General features: G+C 41.3%; 1 protein-coding gene across 2 annotated transcripts in view; it reads right to left on the bottom strand.

The window, feature by feature from the left end:
• Window positions 1–1460: 1460 nt before the first annotated feature.
• LOC141272958 (transmembrane channel-like protein 8) overlaps window positions 1461–19580 on the bottom strand; it is a 39455-nt gene continuing 21335 nt past the window's right edge. For both annotated transcript variants that reach the window (XM_073684187.1, XM_073684188.1), the window contains 4 exons: window positions 19059–19189; window positions 9052–9210; window positions 7759–7837; window positions 1461–4591 (listed from right to left, as the gene is read on the bottom strand). In XM_073684187.1, the coding sequence (XP_073540288.1) occupies window positions 4505–4591; window positions 7759–7837; window positions 9052–9210; window positions 19059–19189 (456 nt within the window). In that variant the 3' untranslated portion in view covers window positions 1461–4504. The remainder of the gene's footprint in view (window positions 4592–7758; window positions 7838–9051; window positions 9211–19058; window positions 19190–19580) is intronic.

Genomic DNA, 19580 nt, shown 5'->3' on the forward strand with positions numbered 1-19580 from the left:
TGACTGGTGCAGCACCTGTAAGTGGGAGAATCTATGGGACTCACTCAGAGATAACTGGGGAACTCTTTCCAGTATTTCAGACCACAGCCCCTCTTCAATAGGGCCTATCATGCCCTCCCATTTTTCTTTTGATCTTATGGGGTGTTTTGCTAATACTAGGTCCAGCAGACCCCTATAAAGCAATGAGATTAGCCCCCCCAGAATTATGTGAGCTAGCCATTCTCTGTATTATAGTATTTTGAGGAACTCCGTTACTTAGGACAAGACGCTCTGCCTGATATGCAAGTCGTAACTGAAGGTACTTATAAAATTCGGTGTTGGGCAGTCCATATTCATTTTGTATCTGTGAAAACTCCTTGAGTGAATCTCCCGCTAAAACATGAGTAAATCTTTCTAGTCCTTTTAGACTTCAATTTTTAAACCCTTCCAATTTATATAGGTTAGGGAGCCATGGCATTTCCCACAGTGATGTAAATTGTGAGATCCCTTGTATCCCCTGTAATTTCCTCACTGCCCACCAAAGTTTGTGTATTAACAGCGTAGTTGGGGTTCTACAAGAGGGTGTCTTAAATTTGTGAGCCTCTAATGCTTCATAGAGTCTGAGTGATTTAAAATGTTATTGGAGTAGAAGACGTTGAGCCCCCCCTCCCCCTCCAGGGTCGTCCCACCCACGAATGTGCTGGAGCTGAGCCGCCATATAATAAACCCACGGATTTGGGACAGCAAGGCCACCCATTGTTTTATCTCTTTGCAAAGTTTCCAGTTTAATTCTTGGAGCTTGGTTTCCCCAGATTAAGTCCCTGAACATGCTGTTTACTTTAAGGAAATAACTCTGGGGAAGCCATATTGGAGAATTATGCAAACCATATAGCAATTGTGGCATCCAGATCATCTTGACCAAGTTAGTGCGGCCCACCACTGACAGTGGCAATTTAGACCACGTGTCCAGGTAAACATGGATGCTTAAGGTCCTGCGATGCCTGCACATGAGGAAAGAGACATAGCGAATCAGAAAAACTATGCTAAATTTCTAATTGGAGGTATTTGCTAATGTTATTATTATTATTACACCTACAACATATTGGGATAGGATCTTAGAGATGGGAATACCCCTTTAACAGTTGATGCTCCACTATAACGGGGATAACGGCTAACAGATATTTGCAGATAGCTGTAGGGTGGGCCCCTAGGGTCAATTCCCCCTGTGGGCCCCAGATACCCCAGTCTGACCCTGAGTGTAATACAATAAAATATATATGTCCAGGTCCAGGTGTAACAGGGCATGGGGCGGCCAGCTAAAGGAAAAAGGGGTCTTGCTTTGGTGTGTGTGTGCGGCCATGTTACTGTAAAGGACACCTCTCAGCCCTGCTCTGCCATGCATTGCACAGCTCCGGTTCCCATTTACACCACGAACAGGAGACCACACCAGTTCATAAAACAAAATCCTTTTTATTAACAGTTTGTCTTGCACAGATTCAATAGCAGGAGATGCAGATGTCACTTTCTTTGTTACACTACAGCAGCATGTTTCTAATAAACATTTTCAGCCGTACAGTTGGTACATTGCAGAACAAGTCAGAGACCGTCATCTTTTCTATGTATAGTGCCAATTTGAGCTGTGCTTTTTCCAGTGACCACTATCCTTCAGCCCACGTAACAATGTGCCTCTGGCTGTCGCCTTACTGAGCGTGTTCCAGCCTTGCTGGCTCTGTCTCTCTTGGACCTGCAGCTTACAAGGTCTGGCTGATACTTGTACATTCCCCAGAGACCCTTACGGACTCTTTCAAAGTTCCTGGCTGTACATTCCCCCCCGACTCACCTGCTAAACAGAATTCCACTGCCACCAATGTTTTTTTTTAATCGATTCCACTCTGCTTCCTACTGTCTTCGGCCACACCACACACACCCGGAGATGATCACCTATTTTCTGAGGGTGTCCTTTCTTCTCTCTTCCTAATCCTTAACTAACTTAACACGTCCCCAACTAACCCACAGATCCACAATCCTCCTCCCCATCTATGGGTTGGCCCTACAGTTAACCCTGTTACCTCTGACTACCAGGAACTGCAGCCCACAATAAAACACAAAGCATATAAAATGTCAGGAGTTATCATAGAGGTGGAACACCATCCTCTTCACCCTCACTCTACCCCATTCTTCAATGATGGTTGCTTGCAACCATCCAGGGCCTAAAAGAAGGATTAGTGCATGTATTATAAAACACACAATAAAACATTAAGGACTGAAGTCTTGATCTCAACATCTTCTTCTACATTGGACATCCAGCCTTTCTAGGTTAAGGTCCCCAGAAAGATAGACAACACAGTCCTGAGCACAGTTCATAACCTTTAAGACTCCACTAAGGTCAGTCCTTCTTGGTAAGGCCCCCGGAAACCAACATATTGTCCATAAAAATAACAGTCTCTGTTATAAAGGTTATAAGGGTATAAGACCCCTACGGATGCAACAGCACCTGCAGTCCAGCAGAAAAAGGCGTAACAGGCGCAAAGAACAAAGAAAACAAACAAAAAATAAAAGATTTAGCCCTATTACAGGCCTGTTCGGCCTCAATGGTGTCTGGAACAGTCCCTCAGCTTTCTTTAGAAAAAAAAACACAAGCCTTTCAGCCAAAAAAAGGTACCAACAGTCCATTTTTTTCTTTAACCGCAACAAAGGCGGGACGCCGTGAACTTGTGACCGTGGGGCGCGACTGGTCTACAACTGGAATATTTTCCTCTGAACAGCTTAGCAGACAACTTGGAAAAAAAATAGGAAAGGGGGGCTTCTGCCCTGTGCAAGCTGCTACTCAGTGGTGATGGTTGCCCATGAGCTGTAGTCAGATAGTGTTAATCTCCTGCGGATAAAACACTGTTTGTATTGACACTACAGCACACAGCCTAATATGTGACATATCCCTGGAAACAGGGTTTTGTGTCCCATAGCATGCTACTCTCAGATTAAATAGCAAAAACCTGCTGACAGATTCCCTTGATGAATATCCTTTTAAATTATTTGGTTCTTTGTGTTTACATATAGTATATTAGAATACCAACAGAAACTTCAATCCCCATGTGTAGTGAAATAGATGGTCAGCATGAATGTCAGCAATGTCCACTGTAAATGTCAGCCAGTTTGTAGGTAACTTTTTGCAACAAATACAATTTACATTAAAATAGCTTAAATTCACATTAACACTGTGATGATTTTATAGTACAGGGTGCTATAGACATGGACAATCATGGGCCCAATAAAAATGGGTGGGCGGATACATGGTCAGTCTCCCAAATATTTCGATTGGTTGGTATGGAGCAGCACTTAAATAGCAGTGATACTCCCCACCCTGACACGCCCCCAGGAAGAAGCGAGGCGAAACATGGGTCGGGGTGAAGGGACGCCGCTCAGATTTTTTACAACTCTGGCCAGTATACTTACTATTGAGGTAATTTATTTATACTGTTGTTTCTGTATCTGGCTTATCCCATACATACTCAATGATTACATTGATAGTTTGATTTTGTCACATAGGAAACAATTATAATGATATACATAATATGGATATATGAATGCATCTGTTAAGAGTATTGTTTATTGCACTATTGGCACTTTTCACACTGATGTGCCAACAGTAGCTTTTGCAAAATGATTGATTTAGGGATAATTTATACCATGGAAAATATTTATTACTTTTTTACTATAGCTGCTGTTGATAAGTGGATATTCAATCCCTACTCTATGACCTTTAAATGGTGTGATTTTGTATATCATATTGATGTATTACATTTTTGCATATACCAATAATCAATACATGATTTGACTCTCTATACCATATTGATTAATTGCAATTTTTTCTATACATTAAATAATATTTTTTTTCAATATTCCTATATTGATACTGCTTACAAGCATATTCTCCTATGCATTTGGGGTATGATTAGGATCTTTGAGCTAGGTCCCCTTTTTGGTTTGAGGCACCTTTTTTATCATTTTTAAGTACCGCATGTGCTCTGTGTTATTCTAAGTAATTAATAAAGAATTTAGTTTTTACATGAAATAGTTGTGTAAACACTTTTTGATCCTTAAACGACTTATTGTCATAGGGACATTATGGTTATAATTATTTTGGTGAAGTATTACCCTCATTATACAAGAGTGATGTTTTTTGGGGGTTTAATATGTTCATCAAGCATGTAAATAATGCCTAATAAACACCTTATTATTCCAGAAGCTGAGCCTAGCTGCTTCATGCATCTAATCTGTACCTTTGTTTAAAACTTTTTGTGGAGATAGTGAAGATTCATTCTGGTCAAAAGTGCATCTTAGACAAAGCCACCACGGACTGATTCCAAGTTTTAGCTATGGGTTGTTAATGTTATTTCTGAATGCAATTTAAAAAAATCCAGGAAAAATGCTTCTTCAATTACTGCGGTTCCGTTATAAAGTCTTTTTTTTTTCACCACAAAGAAATTGAAAGCTTTCCATCTACTCTTCAGTAGGTCCCATGGACTTAATGATCAGTCATATTACTCAGAATATTACTTGGAATATCTTGTTCTTTCAGTCTTCGTACCAAGAATTCTTTATCTTCTATTTGCTAAGATGAGAAAACAAGTTAGCTTTAATATTTAATATGATAATTAACTATAGCTGACAACCATTTTTATTCCATCTTTCTTCATTTTGAATTTTGGCCTTAAAGGGGTTCTTGTTTTTTTGATTACAGTGGAAACAATATGAACAAAACAAGAAAAGAAACTATACTCACCACGCGAATCCACTCTCTACTACAGCACTGCAGCTCTACTGGACCAGAAGTAATGACATCCCGACCACTCGTCTCCTGACCCTGCTACTAGCCAGTCACTGGTTCTTGTGACGTCATTAATTGTGGTCGAGTGGAGCAGCAGTGCTGGAGAGGGGAGCGGATAGTTAAGGTGAGTACAGCTTCTTTCCTTCTTTCATGAGTATGGTTTCCTACAGTGAATTAAAAAAAAAGCTGGAAAACACCTTTAGGCTATGTGCACACGATGCAGAAATGCTCCAGATTTTTTCCTGAGTGTTTCTGCATCTCCTTAGCAGAAAAAAACGCATGTGGATTGTACATGCGGATTGTACATGCGTTTTCCTGCCAGGGACATGCGGATGTGAAGCGTTCTTCACATGCATTTCCGCATACGGGTGTCAAGCGCTTTCCAAGCGATTTTAGCATCACTTGGAAAGTGCTTGTCAACTTGGTCACACTATATAAATCTATGCAAACGGCATGGATTTATATAGTGTGACCCGAGAGAATGTAAAAAAATAAATCTATACTTACCCTCCGATGGCCCACGCTGTCTTGCTTCACCGTTCCGGCTGCCGGCAGTGGTGGATTGAAGGACCTGCCGACGTCAGCATCGCGTGACCCGTCACATGACTCTGACGTCAGCGCAGGTCCTTCATTCCATCGCGAACTGCAGCCAAGCAAGGAGGAGCGGACCGTGGGCCGCCAGAAGGTAAGTATAATATTTATTTTTTAGTTTATTCTTTTTTTTACAGTTTCTGTGGTACCTGGGTCCGGAGGAGAGTCTCCTGTCCTCCACACCCGTGTACCATCCGCACATTAGAACGCGCCAATTACGCAAGTACAGATGCAGTCTTGCGGAATTGGCGCGTTCTAATGCAAGTCAATGGCGGTGAAAATGCAGCATTTCCGCAAAATAATTGGTAGTGCTGCGTTTTTTTCCGCAATGATAATCCACAGCGGAAATTTCTGCAGCATGTGCACAGCACATGTGGATTATCATTGGGGGACATGGCAGGCCTTCTACCATGCATTTTTTAAGCGTTTGTGCAGCGTTTTTGCCGCTGCGGAAACGCTTAAAAAACGCATCGTGGGCACACAGCCTTAAAGGGAATTTGTCAGTAGGATCAACCCTCCTAATCAGTCTATATGGGCATGTAGGTCATAAAAAGTTTTATAAAATGGCACCTTGATATCTGCGATCTGATGTCTTGTTCCAGAGGTATACATGTCTGTCTTATATGCAAATGAACTATTCAGGAAAATGCACAGGACACTGACCTGCATGAAAATCGGCCTTCAGAGCTTATTTAAAATGAAAGGAAGCATTCCCATATAGACAACTTAGGAGGGTTTATCATACTGACAGATTCGCTTTAAAGGATGTTGATTTGAAAAGAAAAAAAAACAAATTAAAGAATACGTTTTATTGGGAGTAAAATGGTTGAAAATTAAATAAAATGCAACTCCATTACAATGTCAAATTTATTTGATACAGTATTAAAGGTGTAGTGCCATGTGGACCTTTATGTCATATCCTCAAGACAGGTCATAAATGTTTAATAAATTCATGTCCCTGTTGGAGAAAAAACTATTATGGGGTCGATGCCTGGCAGGATAAAATGTTTGTTCGGAAGATAAGTGCACCTGTTTTTTTGCACATTTTAGGTTAGACATATGTTAAACTATTTGCCACAGAAAGAATAGTATTTTCTTTATATGCTTGAAACTTTACTCCTAAAAAATTGAAAGTGGGCACGGCTTAGGAATGCCTATATTTGAGATATATTTATGACTAGTTTTCAACAAAATGTCGCAAAAAAAAACATGGCAATACCATCGGGGAGGCATCTGATTGGCTCTAAATAAATTCTGCAGGAGGACAAAACCCCAAACACACAGCCCATGTCATTAAGAACTAACTTAACTGTAATGAAGAACAAGGAGTCCTGGAAGTGATGGCAAGGCCTCCGCAGGGCCCTGATCTCAACATTAACGAGTCTGTGTGGGATTACATGGAGAGACAGAAGGATTTGTACAAGCCACATCCACAGAAGATCTGTGGTTAGCTCTCCAAGATGTTTGGAACAACCTCCCTGCTGAGTTCCTCCAAAAACTGTGTGCAGATGTACCTAAAAGAACTGATGCTGGGATGCTGTTTTGAAGACAAAGGATGGTCATGCCAAATATTGCTCTGATTTAGATTTATCTATATAGTAATATACTATAGTTTGTTATCTTAAGTTTATTTTACGAACCATTAGCACTTTTTTTGTCCACAATTTTTGCCGTTTTACAATCATTAATTTAGGCGCATGATACAAATATTGGTGCAAATCTTAAAAAAAAATACACCAATTCCCACTTTGGACAACATTTATGAATGTAAGTGCCACAGAATCATAAATATGTCTACAACTAAAACGATGGATCCGATTCATCAAGATCTGCGTCGATTATGGCAGTCTTGATGAGTTGATGTGCTGAAGTCAGACGCTCCTGACTCATGAAAAAAGATACACGCCTTTTCATGAATCTGGAGTGTCTGATGAGTGGTGTGTGACTCTATGCACTATGCTACAAATCTCACTCCAGTTAGGGACTGGAGTGAGATTTCTACTGTAGGGAATGAAACAGCTTGTCATGGCCACACTCCCATCCTGGCCAGCTCCACCCATTTTGGTGGAGCTGAGAGAAACTGGTGTGAAGACACCTAAAGTCACAAACTTAAGGTGCAACTTCAAGCTGTGCCTACATTTTATGACTTTTCAAAGCTTTTACTCCAAAATTCTGTTGTGAAAGCTTTGATGAATCAGGCCCTATAAATCTAAGTTTTACACTGTGCAAACTTAGCCACTTTCCATAAATATACCCCAATGTCTTTGACTCCTGTCTAAAGATAAATTGGGCAACTTCCATATACAGGTGAAAAGACATCACATACAGTATTACAAGATCATTTTTTAATCTAATCTTACATTAGAAAGGTGGTCCTTGAGCTGCTCCACATCTAGTTCGTTCTGGCGGACACGGGAAACATAGCAAGTGAGAACAATACTATAAAGAAAAGCAAAAAAAAATAGTTCAAATCTTAGAATTTGTGTAACACATATAAAGATTAAGTGTCCAATCAATCAATGTGTTTATGGAAGGAATATGCTGAAAAATAGAATGGACGCTATGTTGCCTGTCAAATTCATGAAAAGATACACCATTTTTGGCGTAAGAAAAGTGGCATAACTTACTCCAGAAATGTAGTCCAGTCCTCGACATTTGCACTATATGGCACTATAAGATGCACTTAACTCATTAAGTGGCTTGTGCCTCTTAGTGAATCAAGTACATCTTACTCCAGCAGCCCCGTTATTAAGTCAGGTGTGCACAACATCAGTCTTAATGAATCAGGGTCTAAGTAGCACTACACTTTTTAAAGGGAATTTGTCACCAGGTTTTTGCTACCTCATCTAAGAGCAGCATGATATGGGGGCAGAAATCCTGATTCCAGCAATGTGTCACTTACTGAGCTGCTTGCTGTCATTTTGAAAAAAATCACATGAATATGCTTGACTATCTTGTTGCAGGTTTACTAGTCCTGTAACTATAATCTTTTCCTGATAAAACAGTGATTGTATCAAAACTACAGTAAGTGGCCCAGTAAGTGATACATTGCTGAAATCAGGGTATCAGCCCTTACATCATGCTTCTCTTAGATTACTAATTCCTAAGGAGCTTTAAAAACACATCTTTTTAGACAGGCCTATCACCTCATTACACTAATGTAACTCTTCTCTGTTCCCCCTCTGTCAATTTTCCTCAGAATCTCGTCCCTCCTAGTCATCTGTGTCCACATCTTCCATGCACCCCATAGCACTTGGTAACTGTAATTAGATATTGGCTGACGACTGCATCATGCAGCTTAATATCATAACCCTTATTAATTATAATGATGGCTGGACCTTATATGACAAGAAGTTTTACTTTTATTGTGTCCCCCTTATAGATTGTAAGCTTGCAAGTAAGGCCCTCACTCCTGTAACTGTTGAATTATGTGTTACTCTGTAATGTCTTTATTGTCTGTACATGTCCCACTTAATTGTAAAGTTCTGCGGAATATGTTGGTGCTATATAAAAAAAATTATTATTATTATATTACTTAACATATGGCATAATATATGGGGCAGGAAGAGAAAGAATATTAGCGATTACTAGTAATGATACATATATCAATAAAATACATAACATTCTACTGGGTATAACTTTGCTGGACTTACCTCAGTATTAACAGCAGTCCATAAGCACCTATGTCTGATGTCAAATACGTAAGTACAGTCAAGGCTATAGGGGGCAATGCTGAGCGAGTACTGTTTTGCACAGCTTCCCACGGAGTATTGTAGTCAGTAAACAGACCACAGGAGTGAGATGGGCGAGCACTGCCAGAAGAAACGCATGAAAAAGAATTATTCAAAATTTAAAAGGTTTCACTGCTTGGACTAATAAATCTGCTGTTGGACAAGCCTAGAGCGTGGCTGCCAGTGGCTATTATTTCCATTCAGCTGACTAGAGGCAAAGTTCAACTGTATATGAGTTCTGTCTTAATGCAGATTTGTTAAAAGGGAACCTGACAGCTGATATATGGAGCCCGATATACGAGCAGCATGTATTAGGAACTGGCTGTATAATTTCAGCCATACACAGTGGGTACGGAAAGTATTCAGACCCCTTTAAATATTTCACTCTTTATTTCATTGCAGCCATCTGGTAAATTCTAAAAAGTTCATTTTTTTTCTCATTAAAGTACACTCTGCACCCCATCTTGACTGAAAAAAAACAGAAATGTAGAAATTTTTGCAAATTTATTAAAAATGAAAAACCGAAATATCACATGGTCATAAGTATTCAGACACTTTGCTCAGACACTCATATTTAAGTCACATGCTGTCCATTTCCTTGTGATCTTCCTTGAGATGGTTCTACTCCTTCATTGGAGTCCAGCTGTGTTTAATTAAACTGATAGGACTTGATTTGGAAAGGCACACACCTGTCTATATAAGACCTCACAGCTCACAATGCATGTCAGACCAAATGAGAATAATGAGCTCAAAGGAACTACCCAAGGAGCTCAGAGACAGAATTGTGGCAAGGCACAGATCTGGCCAAGGTTACAAAAAAAATTCTGCATTACTCAAGGTTCCTAAGAGCACAGTGTCCTCCATAATCCTTAAGTGGAAGAATTTAGGACCACCAGAAGTTTTCCTAGACCTGGCCGTCCAGCCAAACTGAGCAATAGTGGAAGAAGAGCCTTGGTGAGAGAGGTAAAGAAGAACCCCAAGATCACTGTGACTGAGCTCCAGAGATGCAGTAAGGAAATGGGAGAAAGTTCCACAAAGTCAACTATCACTGCAGCCCTCCACCAGTCGGGCTTTTATGGCAGAGTGGCCCGACGGAAGCCTCTCCTCAGTGCAAGACATATGAAAGCCTGCATAGAGTTTGCTCAAAAACACATGAAGGACTCCCAGACTATGAGAAATAAGATTCTCTGGTCTGATGAGATGAAGATAGAACTTTTTGGTGATAATTCTAAGCGGTATGTGTGGAGAAAACCAGGCACTGCTCATCACCTGCCCAATACAATCCCAACAGTGAAACATGGTGGTGGCGGCATCATGCTATGGGGGTGTTTTTCAGCTGCAGGGACATGACGACAGGCCAAGTACAGAGATATCCTGGATGAAAACCTCTTCCAGAGTGCTCTGGACCTCAGACTTGGCCAAAGGTTCACCTTCCAACAAGACAATGACTCTATGCACACAGCTAAAATAACAAAAGAGTGTTTTCAGAACAACTCTGTGACCATTCTTGACTGGCCCAGCCAGAGCCCTGACCTAAACCCAATTGAGACCTGAAAATGGCTGTCCACCAATGTTCACCATCCAACCTGACGGAGCTGGAGAGGATCGGCAAGGAAGAATGGCAGAGGATCCCCAAATCCAGGTGTGAAAAACTTGTTGCATCATTCCCAAGAAGACTCATGCCTGTACTATCTCAAAAGGGTGCTTCTACTCAATACTGAGCAAAGGTTCTGAATACCTATGATACTTATGACCATGTGATATTTCAGTTTCTCTTTTTTAATAAATTTGCAAAAATTTCTACATTGCTTTTTTTTTTTCAGTCAAGATGGGGTGCAGAGTGTACTTTAATGAAAATAAAAATGAACTTTTTAAAATTTAACAGATGGCTGCTGTTAGGGGGACGGTTGCAAACACTTTATTAAATAGGAACACAACCGACCCCGGGGTCCGCGATGCAGCCTGGTGGACTGCTGCCGAACTCTTCCCGGGTGAGAAGGGAAGACAACCAACTAAAGATAACCCTTCCGTGTTAACTTCACACCGGACAGGGTATAGCGGTAAGCTCTATCTCCGTTGACTGCACGGAGGGAGAGCGACCGGCGACGCACCTAACAAAAACCTTAGCCCTTCGTGTTAAAGCACACGGAAGGGTAAGACGGTTCGCACAATCTCCAAGAACCACAGGGAGACGTGCGACCGTGGGAACAGCAGTAGCCCTGTCTTTGATACAGGCGCTACGCTATGGGGATTGGCGCTAAAGCGGTTCACACTATTCTCCAAGAACCGCAAGGAGATGTGTGACCGGACTATGAGCAGTAGCCCTGTCTGCGGTACAGGCACTACGCTATAGGAGACGGCGCTAGCGTGCGGGTGATTCCCGCCGGGTATTCGAGCACTCAGCCGGCGTGCTACCGGACTGAGCAAACCCGCTCTATTTAGCTCGCAGGCGGCTCGGGGTGAAAGGCGAACCCCCTGGTTAGAGCTAGTCAGCGAGGCGAAGCTACCTGCCTAGCTAAAGCTATGGCTCTTTGAGCCCGGCCTCTACCTGCCTAGCTAAAGCTATGGCTCTTTGAGCCCGGAGTAAGCGTGCACACACCACAAACAGCTAGCTCAAATGATCTGAGCGTGCCGCCATGTTTGTGGGCGGGCCTTTTAAAGATTAAGCCCTGCCCCACTGTCGCACCATTGGTGACGACACCCGTGACCAATCAGGCGGTGCCAGGTCACCGGGTCAGGTGGGTGCCAAACCACCAATCATGATCCGCCAGGTCACGGACATGCTCAGTGCAATGCATTTTAGACTTAGGCTGCAGTGGCCTAGTCTCTCTCCGCAACCTGTGCTTCATGTTGCTAGGCACAAATACACGAGATACCACTTGTACCTCTCGTGCATTGGCTAGGCGTTGGGACCAACGATGATGCTGTGCAGCATCAGCCCTGGCTGAACCAGAATGGGAGACCACAGAATCCACTGATGACTCAGAACCCATTTCTGATCCAGCAAGTGCCTGGCGCCTAACAGCTGCAATGAAGCAAAGAGTGAAAAATTTAAAGGGGTCTGAATACTTTCTGTACCCACTGTATGTTTGACTTTGATACACTACAGTGTTTTAGAGAAAAACATTCTTCACCCCCAGCCTGTTTTCATCTTCCTGACCAGAAATAATTTTACAATTCTGACAGTGTCACTTTATGTGGTAATAAATGGATATGAATAGCGGTACCAGAGCGCCAATAACAGGGCAAAAATATTAAAAGGACTGATTTATTAATATACACACAACGCGTTTCGGTGGACACAGCCACCTTCATCAGGTGATGAAGGTGGCTGTGTCCACCGAAACGCGTTGTGTGTATATTAATAAATCAGTCCTTTTAATATTTTTGCCCTGTTATTGGCGCTCTGGTACCGCTATTCATATCCATTTATTGTCCCTTTCCCCCTGTTGGGGTGCGGTAGAGCTGCCTTTAACTTATTGTTCTTTCACCTGTGGGAGGAATTTAATTAGAATCACTACCCTGGTTTTCCAAGCTGCGCTGCCCTAACCCCTCCGGAACGCTGCCGGGGGTGTTGGTGAAGCTGGGCGTCCATCTCGGCGTTACATGCAACTAACCTGACCACGTGATCCACCACCGAGAGATCAGGATCTGTGAACGCCGCTGGAAATAGATGACAGCCACCAACAGAGCGGAGCTTGTGGAGCTTTACACTGGGGTTGTGCAGAGGTGCACAACTTCATAAGGTTAGTAGCCATCCTCACACCCCTCTAACAATTGCAATACTGAGTCACCCATTGCGCCTTGTTCTCTCCTCTCTTTACTTTATGTGGTAATAACTCCGGAACGCTTCAACAAATCCCTGTGGTTCTGAGACTGTTTTTTAGTGACACGTTGTTCTTTACGGTAGTGGTAAATGTAGGTTGAATTATTTTACATTTATTTATGAAAATGTCAGCAATTTTCAAAATGTAAATTTTTATATCCTGAAACCAGTTAGTCAAGCAGAACAAAATAATTTATAAATAACATTTCCTGTAGGTCTACTTTACATCAGCATCATTTTTGAAGCATACTTTTTTTTGGAAGTTAGAAGGTTTACAAATTTATCAGCAATTTCACAATTTTCCAACAAAATTTACAAAACCATTTTTTTAGGGACCACATCACGTTTCAAGTGACTTTGAGGGGCCTATGTTATAGAAAATATTCAAAAGTGACACAATTTTAAAAACTGCCCCCCTCAAAGTACTCAAAACCACATTCAATAATGTTGCTTTAGCTCCAAATATTTCATTTACACAAGAGCAACAGGAGAAAATGGACCATACAATTTATTGTGCAATTTCTAGTGAGTATGCCGATACCCCTTATGTGGTGGAAAACGACTGTTTGGGTGCACGGCAGGGCTCGGAACGGAAGGAGCACCATTTGACTTTTGGAGTGAAAAATTGTCTGGAATAGATAGCAGACCCAATGTCGCATTTGCAGAGCCCCTGATGTGTCTAAAGAGAGGAAACCCACCACAAGTGACCCAATTTTGGAAACAACACCCCTAAAGAACTTATCTAGAGGTGTGATGAGCACTTTGAACCCACAAGTGCTTCACAGAATTTTATAACGTTGAGCAGTGACAATGAAAAAATAGATTTTCCCGCAAAAATGTTTCTTCAGCCCCAAATTTTTCATTTTCACAAGGGTAAGCGGAGAAAATGGACTGTAAAATTTGTGAAATTTTTCTTGAGTTCACTGATACCTCATATGTGGTGGAAAACTGGAAAACTACTGTTTGGGCACATGGCAGGGCTCAGAAGGGAAATTAATTTTGGAGCACAATTTTGGCTGAAATAGATTGCGGATGCCATGTCACATTTGAAGAGCCGCTGACATGCCAAAACAGTAGAAACTCCCACAAGTTACCCCATTTTGGAAACTACACCTCTTGAAAAATTAATCTACGGGAGTAGCGAGCATTTTTAACCCTCAGGCAATTCACAAAATTGTATAACATTGGGCTGAGTCGATTGAAAATTACCATTCTTCCACTAAAATGTTGCTTTGGACCAAGCTTTCAATTTTTAAAAGGGATAATAGGAGAAAATGAATGGTACAATTTGTTACACAATTTCCCCTGAGGGCACCAATACCCCATATGTGGTCGAAAACTACTTTTGAGGTCCAGTGCAAAGCTCAGAAGGGAATAAGCACCATATTTTAGAGCAGTTTTTGCTTCAATGGTTTGAGGGTGCCATGTCTCATTGACAGAGCCCCTGAGGTCCCAGAACCCCAGAACCCCCAATAAGTGACCTTATTTTAAAAACTACACCTCTCAATGAATTCATCATCTAGAGGTGCAGTGATCATATTTCCGCTGCAGAAACGCTTAAAAAACGTTTGGTAGAAGGCCTGCCATGTTCCCCAATGATAATCCGCATGTGCTGTGCACATGCTGCGGAAATTTCCGCTGCAGATTATCATTGAGGAAAAATCCGCAGCACTACCAATTATTTTGCGGAATCACGGTGTTTTTGCCGCCATTGACTTGCATTGAATCGCATGACATCTGCATCACTGCGTCTGCAGATGCGGATTCCATGCGTTTCAATGTGCGGATGGTACCCGGGTTTGGAGAAGAGGAGACTCTCCTCCGGACCCAGGTACCATAGTACCTGTAAAAAAAAGAATAAAATAAAAAATATACATTATACTTACCTTCTGATGGCCCGCTGATGTTGGCGGTCGCATGACCCGTCACATGACTAAATGACGTCATGGCAGGTCCTTTTTCGTCCACCGTGAGCTGCCGGCAAGCCAAGACGCATCGGATAAGGACACCGGGGGCCATCAGAAGGTAAGTATAATGTATATTTTTTATTTTATTCTTTTTTTACAGGTACTATAGTACCCGGGTCTGGAGGAGAGCCTCCTCTTCTCCAAACCCGGGTACTATTCTTTTATGGTCACACTATATAAATCCATGCCGGTTGCATGGATTTATATAGTGTGACCAAGTTGTCAAGCACTTTCCAAGTGATGCTAAAATCGCTTGGAAAGCGCTTGACAACCCGCATGCGGAAATGCATGCAAAAACGCTTCACTTCCGCTTGTCCCTGGCAGGAAAAACGCATGTAAAATCCGCATGCGTTTTTTCTGCCAGGGAGATGCAGAAACGCTCAGGAAAAATCCAGAGCATTTCTGCATCGTGGGCACATAGCCTTAGGCACACAGCGAGACTTAGGAGGGAAGGCGCGCTATTTGACTCTTGGAAAGCAAATTAACGTAGAATAGTTTGCAGACTCCATATACAGAGCCCCTAAGTGCCAGAAGAGCAGAATCCCCCCTTAAATGACACCATTTAGGAAATTACACCCCTGTGGGAAGTTATCTAAAGATATTGTGACGATTTTGAGTCCATGGGTATTTATTAAAAACAAACAGGAGTGGATGTTGCTGAGTGAAAATTGCAAATCTGATACTGTAGTGCGAAGTGCGTTTTAGTGCCCAGCTCATGCTTCTGGAGACATAGACTTCATAAATTGAGTGGGCTCTCATCACTAGAGAGATGCCAAACATGTGGATGCTAAGTGTGGTTTAGGCACACTGTGGGGCTCAGAAAGGAGGAGCGCAGAATTCGCTGAATTTCTTTTGGTGGAGGGTGAGGAGCCATTTTGCTTTTCCAGAGCCTTTGTACCACCAGTAACATACAAGTTCCTTCTATTTACATTGACGAATGACAGACCTGAATGGGGATTTGCTTTTTGTGGATTGAGTTGAAGCTTTTATTGGGAACATGCTACATAAAATGTTGAATCACATTTATCCAGCGCTCTACGCTGAGCACTTACATTGCTGCTTCCATATAAATCTCCGAATGATGTGATTTAGATGAAACCCCCAAGGGATCAATTCACTATAATGAGGCAGCAGAAGTACTCTGGACTCTGTGAACAAAACTGCAGTCGACAGCGCTTTTATACACACTTAAAAAGACGGACACCAGATCATAGGCCAGACATAGTCCACAGTGTCTCCATCTGCCTTATTATAGGGAATCTTCTGTCTGATTCAGAGATTTACAGGGAAATCCCGGTGTAAGCGCTCAGGGTAAAGAGCAGGATAAATGTGAGCTGAGCGGCGATCTTTGTTAGGCAGAATGAACAAATCAACAGCAGGTCAAGAATTGGTTTTCATTTATTTTTTTACGCCACTTCTTGTTCGGAATAAGTGATAACACAACTTTATCCTTTGGGTCGGTGCGATTACAGTAATTCCAGATTTATATTTTTTTTTATGTTTCGCTACTGTCACTCGCTAAAAGACTTTTTTTGCCAAAGTTTTTGCATCGCTGTATTTTTCTATATTTCTGCCGACAAAGTCATGTGAGGGCTTGTGTTTTGCGGGATGAGTTGACGCTTTTATTGGTATCATTTTTGGGCACATAACAATATTTGATCACTTTCTATTCTGATTTTTGGGAGGCAGAATGAACAATAACCAGCAATTCAGGATTTTTTTTTATGCCGTTCACCGTGTGGTAAAAGTGATAAGGCTTTATTATTCAGGTTAGTACGATTTACAGCGATACCACATTTAATTTTTTTTTTTATGTTTTGCCTATAACTTTTTTATTTTTCTGCTGATGGAGCTGTATGGTGGCTTAGGTTTTGCGGAACAAGATGATGTTTTCAGCTATACCATTTTTATTTATATTCAACTTTTTGATTGCGTTTTAATCCACTTTTTGTTCAGCTGTTTGCTGAAAAGACATAGTTCTTTTCTCATGTTTTTTATTTTATTTTTTTACGATGTTCACTGAAAGCATTAACTAGTGTGACAATTTTATAGATCGGGTCTTTCCAGACGTGGTGATGCCAAATATGTGCACTTTATTTATTTCTTTTTTTACATGAATATATGTATTTATTGGATCAATATGTTTTCATTTTTTTTGTTCTTTATTTTGTGATTTTGTTCTATATTTTTAAAATTTTTTAAAAAATTGTTTTACTTTTTTTCCATGTCCGAGGATGGGACATCAACTTTCCCTTCTCTGATCGCTGATCTAATACTCTGCAATGCAAAAGCATTGCAAGGCATGACTTTTGGATATTGGACGGACCCCCACTCCATCTTAAAACAACCATAACTACAGTAAATCTCGATACTGGAATAAATACACGAAACCCATTATTTTGGTTGTCAAAATGGACACAGCTTTTATTTAAATCTATTAAAACAATCACATTAGGAGTCAGGTGAAGTGCTAGTATATTGTGATTCACCAGTACTGTGATATCACCAGCTGTCTGACATACAGCACCAGGACAGACAGCCATAAAGGGACGGCACGCACTGGCTTGCCATTCAAGCAGAGCCAGTAAACTTTCAGGGCATCAATGACCCTATTATCCTCACTCCTGTGCTTAACCACCCTGCCCGCCCCTGATTGACGTTACATTTACAACATCTTTGAGGCTGGCCACCAAAGCCAAGCCTCTTCACCACCATGAGGTTTTACATCTTTTATTAGTTAAAATGAGACCCACCCTCCTCACAGTAAGACAACAAACAATACTGCGATCCTTCATCTTAAAGCAGAATCACTCTTGCTTAAAGTCTGCACAGCTATACAAACAAAGCTGCAGGCGTTAAAGGTCCACCCCTCCCAAAGTCATGTCCCCCTCTGCTTAGTGCTGCGGGGGGTTTTTTAGATCTGTGAATCACTCACAGGTAGGAGGCGTGTCAGTTCTTGCTCTGTACCCAGGTGACCCTGCGGCATCTTTCGGCCCAGGGTCACCATGGGGACCATCGGCAAAACGCAACTGCAATTGCGTTGTGCCGATAGGAGCAGAGAGAGGGCTTCATATTTCTATGAAGCTATAATGCTCGGGTCAGGAGACCTGCAGCCAGTCCGTACATTGTGTTCCTATCTCAGATCGATTTGCATGAATGTCAGAATGCACCCATACAGAGAGAAATAGTACACACACTCAGTGAAAATTGTCTATAATGAAGCTGGCACTAGACCTCCTCGATCCAGGGTTAGAATATCCTCAGATTAAATATGAAATAATGAGCAGCCTTTGGTCCGCGGTTCTTCACCGAGAGTTCATATGCATACAATGAAAAATAGAAAATTAGAAGAAAGGTGGCACTCACCATAGGCTTGCAGAAACAGCGATTTTTATTGTGGTATAGACATACAGGAGTGGCGGTGTAAGGAGGAGTGCGGGGGAGAGCGATGCAGGACTACGGCGGTTTCGCGCTGGAATGCCTTTCTATGGGTCCTTCTAATTTTCTATTTTTCATCATATTACATTTAGGCGTCTGGTTTAAAATGATAAAACTTTACATTTTGCGTATTCACTGTACATTGGTTAATTTACTTAACTATAAAAATTGGTTAATTTACTTAACTATAAAAAACGGTGAATTATTTAAGAAAGAGTTCAAAGTAAAACTAGCATCCGCATAATACTGAGAGAAATCATCTGATTCACTAATGATATGTATTTGAGAAAAGAATTAAATAATATTTAAATAAGTAGTATATAAAATGTCTTACATCATTTTAGCTACTATTTCTATCAATGTAAGGCTCGTGCATGTGACTGATTTTCTCGTACAAATGCTATCCATGGTATTCTGATGGACGGCCGGAAAGTAGAAGCTGGAGAACCTTTTTTTTTTTTGCAACGTACGAGAAAAAACTGATGTTACTCATACCACACTCTAATCAAATACTGATCAAAGTCTGATCCAAATAATGGGTCAGTTTTTCTCGTACGTGAGAAAAACAGACTTGTGAATGAGGCCTTATTCTCAGAACCAGTAGGTAATATGCAATCAATCATCACTCATGCTCAGGAGAAGTGAAGAGGAGTCTCCACCATCTACAGGAGCTATCTAGGTTTTCTCTGCTCACTTACTTTGTCAACAGGTAAGATAAGGGAAAGAAAACAGTCAATAGGCCCAAGAGCAGGACAAAGTAAAACTGGATTCTCAGGGTTGATTCTTGAAACAATTTTTTGGAGACATCACACAGATGGATCAACGAAAACTAAGAAAATGAAATGAACAGTGCAATATGTGAGATACATTAATATTCTCAAAAACCCTGTCTTTACTCTTCAAGATTTTATGCAACCCCCAATTGTTCACCCCTTTAATACACTGAAACGTTAAGGATATATTCACAAGTGGCAGATATGCTAAAGATTCTCCAGCTGGATTTGCAGGCACAAAATCTGCGGTATAAGATCATTTTATTTGGTACGTGTACAGGCTATCCATTATTTTTAAAGACCGTTCACCAACTCATTACAATCAACCCAACTTTTCACAAGTTCTTTTTTTTTTTATTGCAGACCGATATCCTACTCTGATCTGTGTTTGGAATCCAACTTGCCAAAACAAGCCAAAAAAAAGGTTAGCACATGAATGTCACCTGT

The sequence above is a fragment of the Phyllobates terribilis genome, unplaced genomic scaffold, assembly GCF_046119375.1.
Source record: "Phyllobates terribilis strain yellow unplaced genomic scaffold, ASM4611937v1 Scaffold_5__5_contigs__length_657084704, whole genome shotgun sequence".
In the NCBI taxonomy this organism is placed as follows: Eukaryota; Metazoa; Chordata; class Amphibia; order Anura; family Dendrobatidae; genus Phyllobates; species Phyllobates terribilis.